This window comes from Theropithecus gelada, chromosome 10, assembly GCF_003255815.1.
Source record: "Theropithecus gelada isolate Dixy chromosome 10, Tgel_1.0, whole genome shotgun sequence".
Classification (NCBI taxonomy): domain Eukaryota; kingdom Metazoa; phylum Chordata; class Mammalia; order Primates; family Cercopithecidae; genus Theropithecus; species Theropithecus gelada.
This window is the reverse complement of record NC_037678.1, coordinates 56,796,730-56,803,493: the sequence shown is the minus strand read 5'-3', so window position 1 is coordinate 56,803,493 and position 6,764 is coordinate 56,796,730. Positions and strand designations below refer to the sequence as shown.

At 51.0% G+C, this 6,764-nt stretch overlaps 2 protein-coding genes across 4 annotated transcripts; one reads left to right on the top strand and one right to left on the bottom strand.

Moving 5' to 3' along the window:
• Positions 1-3,154, top strand: ZSWIM1 (zinc finger SWIM-type containing 1). Of its 3 annotated transcripts, none has more exons than XM_025399609.1 (2): positions 1-53; positions 1,324-3,154. In XM_025399609.1, the coding sequence occupies exon 2, from the start codon at positions 1,470-1,472 to the stop codon at positions 2,838-2,840; it is 1,371 nt and encodes a 456-aa protein (XP_025255394.1). In that variant the 5' UTR covers positions 1-53; positions 1,324-1,469; the 3' UTR covers positions 2,841-3,154. The 3 variants fall into 3 exon arrangements, with proteins under 3 accessions (XP_025255394.1, XP_025255395.1, XP_025255396.1); XM_025399610.1 differs by having other exon boundaries at positions 19-208; XM_025399611.1 differs by having other exon boundaries at positions 41-321.
• Positions 3,155-5,268: 2,114 nt separating this feature from the next.
• On the bottom strand, positions 5,269-6,442 carry SPATA25 (spermatogenesis associated 25). Its single transcript, XM_025400234.1, has 2 exons — positions 6,315-6,442; positions 5,269-5,923 (listed from the first exon to the last, which is right to left on the bottom strand). The coding sequence occupies exons 1-2, from the start codon at positions 6,367-6,369 to the stop codon at positions 5,295-5,297; spliced, it is 684 nt and encodes a 227-aa protein (XP_025256019.1). The 5' UTR covers positions 6,370-6,442; the 3' UTR covers positions 5,269-5,294.
• Positions 6,443-6,764: the final 322 nt, after the last annotated feature.

The following is a 6,764-nucleotide window of genomic DNA, read 5'->3' as shown; positions in this document are numbered from 1 at the left end:
AGAGTCGGAGGCAGGGTCAAATAGGGAGAAATGGCGACGGAGCCAGGCTGTGGGTGAGTGATTCCTGAAGGGGTGGAAGTGTGAGACAGTGGATCACCGCGGTCAGCCGTCATACAGCTCCCAAAGGGGTGTGAGGGAGGTTTTCTTCTCATCCGGCTCCAGCCGGACTCGGAACGTCAGACATCCACATCTCCCACCCAGGTTAGAGGTGAGAGGTCAAAGGCCGTATTCCCTCTCTGTTGGTTTTTGGACTCAGGTACTGTGGACAGCGGTCAGGATCCGGAACCAAAGACTCAGCTTTCAGCTACTTACAGAGTAATGGTGGGCAAGTTATTTAGCTTCTTTGAGCTTTAGTTTATCATCTGTAAAATGAGGACGGTAACTCGGTCTGGGGCCAAATAGAGGAAACGCTGGAATAGACCATTGCTGCTAAAAGAGGGATATAGTAGAGGCAGGAGAAGCTATGTACATTTGTTAGCCATATTTTATGGTGGAAGGGATTGAGGCTCAGAGAGGGTCACTGACTTGCCCAAGATCACACAGCAAGTTTGGAGCAATTGCAGTTCAAGTCTTATGCATACCAGGACCAAAGGAAAGAATGGATGCCGATCAGTCATTTATAAATATAAAATCATATTTTTATTTTATTTTATCTTTTGAGACGGAGTTTCACTCTGTCACCCAGAGCTGGAGTGCAGTGACGCAACCTCGGCCTCCTGGGTTCAAGCGAGTCTCCTGCCTCAGCCTCCCGAGTAGCTGAGACTACAGGCATGGGCCACCATGCCCGGCTAATTCTTTTTGTATTTTTAGTAGAGACAGGGTTTCACCATGTTGGCCAGGCTGGTCTCGAACTCCCAACCTCAAGTTATCTGCCCACCTAGGCCTCCCAGAGTGCTGGGATTACAGGCATGAGCCACTGCACCTGGCCAGAATGCTATTTTTTTTAAAAGGCCATATGCAGCTCTGGCCGTACCTATTTAAATCCCCTGTAACCATATCTTTCCATAGCTAGCTTCTTATCATTTAGATCTCAGCTCCAATATCATCCTTCTCCCCTGAGAGGCCTTCCATTAGCACTTTAACTAAAGTATCCCTCCCTTCCCCAGCTTACTCTCTGACATGTTACTCAGGTTTATGGTCCTTGTAAGCTTCATTATTGGATATATTTTTGCTTATTTGTTCACATGTTTATTCACATGTTTATTATGTATCTTCCCCTAGAACAGTGCTGACATATAGTAAGTGTTCAACAAATATTGTGTGGATGAATAATTGAAGAGCCAAGTGCCTGCTGTCTCCTTAAACCTCTGTTCCTCTCCATAGGCCCGTCTTTGGAAAAAGATCTGGGAATGATTGTCTAGCCTCAAGCCTCAACTTACTTGAAGCTTGAGAGACTCAAAGCCTCATGCACAGCTGCCCTGCAAAGAAAGTATTTTGACCTTGGCATTTGGACATCTCCCATCTCCCCCATGGCCCTGACAATGCTGAATGGGCTCCTGATTAAGGACTCAAGCCCACCTATGCTGCTGCACCAGGTTAATAAGACTGCCCAGTTAGATACCTTCAACTACCAGAGCTGCTTTATGCAGAGTATCTTTGACCATTTCCCTGAGATCTTATTTATCCACCGGACCTATAACCCAAGGGGTAAGGTCTTATATACCTTCCTGGTGGATGGACCTCGGGTGCAGCTGGAGGGTCATCTTGCGCGAGCAGTCTACTTTGCCATCCCTGCCAAGGAGGACACTGAAGGCCTGGCCCAGATGTTTCAGGTATTCAAGAAGTTTAACCCAGCATGGGAGAGAGTCTGTACCATCCTGGTGGATCCCCATTTCCTTCCACTGCCCACCCTAGCCATGGAGTTCCCCGCAGCTGAGGTCCTGCTCTCAGCCTTCCACATTTGTAAGTTCCTCCAGGCCAAGTTCTATCAGCTGTCCCTTGAACGACCCATGGAAAGGCTGCTCCTGACCTCCCTGCAGAGCACAATGTGCTCAGCCACAGCAGGCAACCTGAGAAAGTTGTACACACTTCTGAGCAACTGCATCCCCCCAGCCAAGCTGCCTGAGCTTCACTCACACTGGCTGCTCAACGACCGCATCTGGCTGGCTCACCGCTGGAGAAGCCGAGCTGAGAGCAGCCGCTACTTCCAGAGCCTCGAGGTCACCACCCGCATCCTCAGCCAGTTCTTTGGCACCACCCCATCTGAGAAACAAGGTATGGCTTCTCTGTTCCGTTACATGCAGCAGAACTCTGCAGACATGGCAAACTTCAACCAGGGCCTGTGTGCCCAGAACAATCATGCCCCCTCAGACACCATCCCCGAAAGCCCCAAAGTGGAGCAGCTGGTAGAATCCCATATCCAGCACTCCCTTAATGCCATCTGCACAGGGCCAGCAGCCCAACTCTGCCTGGGCGAGCTTGCTGTGGTCCAGAAATCCACACACCTCATTGGCTCTGGCTCAGAAAAGATGAACATACAGATCCTGGAAGATACCCACAAGGTGCAGCCCCAGCCCCCTGCCAGCTGCAGCTGCTACTTTAACCAGGCCTTCCACCTGCCCTGCCGCCACATCCTAGCCATGCTCAGCGCCCGCCGCCAGGTGCTCCAGCCCGACATGCTGCCGGCTCAGTGGACGGCAGGCTGTGCCACCAGTCTAGACAGCATCCTGGGCAGCAAGTGGAGTGAGACCCTGGATAAGCACCTGGCAGTGACTCACCTCACTGAGGAGGTGGGTCAGCTGTTGCAGCACTGCAGCAAGGAGGAGTTTGAGCGGAGGTACAGCACCCTGCGGGAACTGGCTGACAGCTGGATTGGGCCTTATGAGCAGGTCCAACTCTGATTATTCTCGATGCCCAGAGATGCTCATGCACCTGTGCACACTGCACACTCACATCCACCTGTACACACACACACACACATACACACACACACTCTCTCTCTCTCTCTCACTTATACTGTTGTATTTCCTTGGGCCCTCCTTCTAGAATAAGGACAAGGTTCAAAGGTCTTCTCATCTACCATGGCCTGCTACCTAGCATGTGTCTAGCTCAATGAGACAGGAGTCAGCAGATCTTATCTGTTTAGTTTACTCAGGTGGCCACATACAGTCTCTATTGTATATTCTTGGTTTTGTTTTAACATTTTCATAAGGTAAAAAACATTCTTAGCTCAAAGGTCTTTTTTTTTTTTTTTTTTTTTGAGACTGAGTCTGGCTCTGTCGCCCAGGCTGGAGTGCAGTGGCCGGATCTCAGCTCACTGCAAGCTCCGCCTCCCGGGTTTACGCCATTCTCCTGCCTCAGCCTCCGGAGTAGCTGGGACCACAGGCGCCCGCCACCTCGCCCGGCTAGTTTTTTGTATTTTTTAGTAGAGACGGGGTTTCACCGTGTTAGCCAGGATGGTCTCGATCTCCTGACCTCGTGATCCGCCCATCTCAGCCTCCCAAAGTGCTGGGATTACAGGCTTGAGCCACCGCGCCCGGCCCTCAAAGGTCTTATAAAAACAGGCAATCCAGCTGGGCGTGGTGGCTCACGCCTGTAATCCCAGCACTTTGGGAGGCTGAGGTGGACAGATCCCTTGAGGTCAGGAGTTCAAGACCAGCCTGGCCAACATAGTAAAACCCCGTCTCTACTAAAAATACAAAAATTAGCCAGGCATGGTGGCGGGCACCTATAATCCCAGCTACTCAGGAGACGGAGGCAGGAGAATCGCTTGAACCCGGGAGGTAGAGGTTGCAGTAGGCCAAGATCCTGCTGCCACTGCACTCCAGCCTGGGAGGGAGAGACTCCATCTAAAAATAAAATAACGGCAACCCCTGGTCTAAGATAAGAGATTAAACATCAGGTTGAGGTTTGGGGCGTGGTAGCAATTGCCCTAGTCATGAGATGACTCACTTAACCCATCTCCTTTGAGTGAACTGGGCTGGGAGGCTTCCTACAGGGGAAGAGGCCCCTCTGGGGAGCTGGCTTAGCCAGGCTCCCTGAACTTCTTTCCTTGTCCTATCCTGGGGTCAATAAAACTGAATGCTGCATATTCTATCACTTGTCTAGTTTTTTTTTTGTTCCATAGAAGGCAGTTTAGGGTATATCATGGAAATAATAGACTTTAGAGTGTTATACAACATGTGAATCCTGGTTGATTCCTTCCCTGCTTGATTTTTGTGCCTGGTTCTGCCTTTTACTAGCCATGAGTCTTATTAGGGTAAGTTACCCCGCTAAACCTCAACCTGATTGTCTGTAAAAATGGGGATTTCCACAGGGTACGTTTACAGAGCAGGCATACCTAGTGGGTGCTCAATTAAGTATTAATTTTCCTTCCTTGCCTATGGTCCTATGATCTGCCTTCAACATGCTGGAAAATTTAAGGCAAGAGGAGAATTCACATGACTAGGACTTAATATAAGAAATTCTGGTCAGGCGTGGCGGCTCACACCTGTAATCCCAGCACTTTGAGAGGCCAAGGCGGGCGGAACACCTGAGGTTGGGAGTTTGAGATCAGGCTGACCAACATGGTGAAACTGTGTCTCTACTAAAAATACAAAAATTAGCCGGGCGTAGTGGCAGGCACCTGTAATCCCAGCTACTCGATAAGCTGAGGCAGGAGAATCGCATGAACCTGGGAGGCGGAGGTTGCAGTGAGCCGAGATCGCGCCATTGCACTCCAGCCTGGGTGACAGAGCAAGGTTGTGTCTAAAAAATAAAAATTAAAAAAATAATAAGAAGAAGAAATTCTGGGTAGGCCAGGTACGGTGGCTCACGCCTATAATCCCAACACCTTGGGAGGCCAAAACAGGCAGATTAGAGCAGCCTGGGCAGCATGGCAAAACCCCTTCTCTACAATAAATACAAAAATTTGCTGGATGTAGCACGTGCCTGTAGTCCCAGCTACTCAGGAAGGCTGAGGTGGGAAGATCACTTGTGCCCAGGAGGTTGAGGCTGCAGTGAGCTGTGATCATGCCACTGCACTCCAGCATGGGTGACAGAGTAAGACCCTATCTCAAAAAAAAAAAAAAAATCTGATCAAGTCTTCAAAACATAAAAGCAGCCTCAACTCTCCAAGCAGGGGCCCCTACCTCACATAATTTCCATTGTATATACCTGACAAAACCTATCTCCTGTCTTAGTGGTATCTGGAGAAACCTTAGGGTCTGGAAGTCCCTGATGAAGGACTGGAATTTGTCAGAATGGCTCAACCACCAGCTCTATTCCCATCCCTGCCATAGGCCCTCCTCCCAACCCTGTCTGCCCAAGAACCATACAGAGAAGCCACCCTACGTATCTGGTGCTATTTCATCCATCTACAAGCAGGAGCCAGAAGGCTGGCCCCTCTTAGATCTCACTAGCGGCATCTTCCCAGAGGCTGTGTGGGCATGCGCCTGCTCCCACCGCGCCCCCTCCACAGCACCCTCTGGCTCCGGATGGGCCATCATGAAAGCTTGAGCAGCCCAGATCAGGTCCTCTTCCCGAACGCCTGGGACGGGCACGGTGGGGATGCCAGCGATCATCATAGCGAGGGTGAGGATGCAGATGTCAGGCTGGGAGCTGGCCTCCTTCCCCACTGCCTCAGAGGGTACTGGTAGAACCCTTGGTGACAGCCCACACAGCATCAGGGGCCTAGGCCTGCTGGGGCCACCCAGGTCGGGGGCTCTGCTTCTGGAGTAGCCATTGTCCCAGCCCAAGCTCTCCGGCTGCCTCACATGCGGGAATTTGTGGCAGTTTCGGCTGTATTCCTTCCGTAGTGTCTCCCAGCTAGTCCCCCCAGGGCAGCCCCTGGCTTGTGGCATTGCCAGGGCTGGGCCCCAGGCCTGGGCAGCAGGTGCCACCTGCTCAGCTTTCTGGCTCAGTGGGCCTGTTCCGCCAGAGGCCACCACCACTGGCTCTATAGGACTACAGAGGCCAAGGGACAGGCCTGGAGAAGCAGTCCCACCTGCAGAGACAGGAATGAAATGGAACGTTATTCTCGGTCTCTTTGAGGAGTGGCCCCCGAGGGGCAGGGCATGGGAGCAGAGCTTGGGGGAGTAACAAAGACCAGCCCCAGCGGACTGTCTAGAGGTTGGGAACTAGGTGTTACTCATATCCATACTCCCAGTCCCCAACACAGAGTAGGTGATGGAGAAGTGTTTGTTGAATTAATGAACAGTGAGCAAGCAGGTAGTTATTGATTGGCAAGGACATTTGGAATGGCTTTTCTTCTAAAAGAATTGATTCTAGGGCCAGCCCCCAAATGCCCAGCAGAACCACCACCTCCCCAGAGCCAGAAAGCAACTTCTCAGGGGAAGCTGCAGCGCTCCCTCCAATTGCAGGTGCCCCCTGCTCACCTTGGCCAGAAGGCAGAAGACCTGGATGAGTTTGTGGAGTCCTGAAGTAGGACATGGCTTCCCCAGAGCCCCGGTTTGTGAGGGAATAGTAATCTGCCTCCTATCCTCCCTTCTTCGCCCTTCTAGAACGTCACCTCATAGACCCTCCTCTTTACACTTGGAACCTACCTTACAGCATTGACCTATTCATTCTAGAACCTGAACATGACAATAGGATGAGGTTAAAAGAGCACCAGACCAGGAGCTGGGTGTTCTAGGTTCTTGCCCTAACCTTGGATGAGTCACCCGGACAGTTTTGTTCCTTGATACCCTTATATGTAAAGTGGGTCTGATGACTGCCCACTATCTCATTAGAAGTTTTGAGGATGAAATGAGGTCATTTGTATAAAAGCAAATGACCAGAGATGGAAATACAGGAGCCAAGTGCTTTGTGCCTTGTAGAGTAAGACT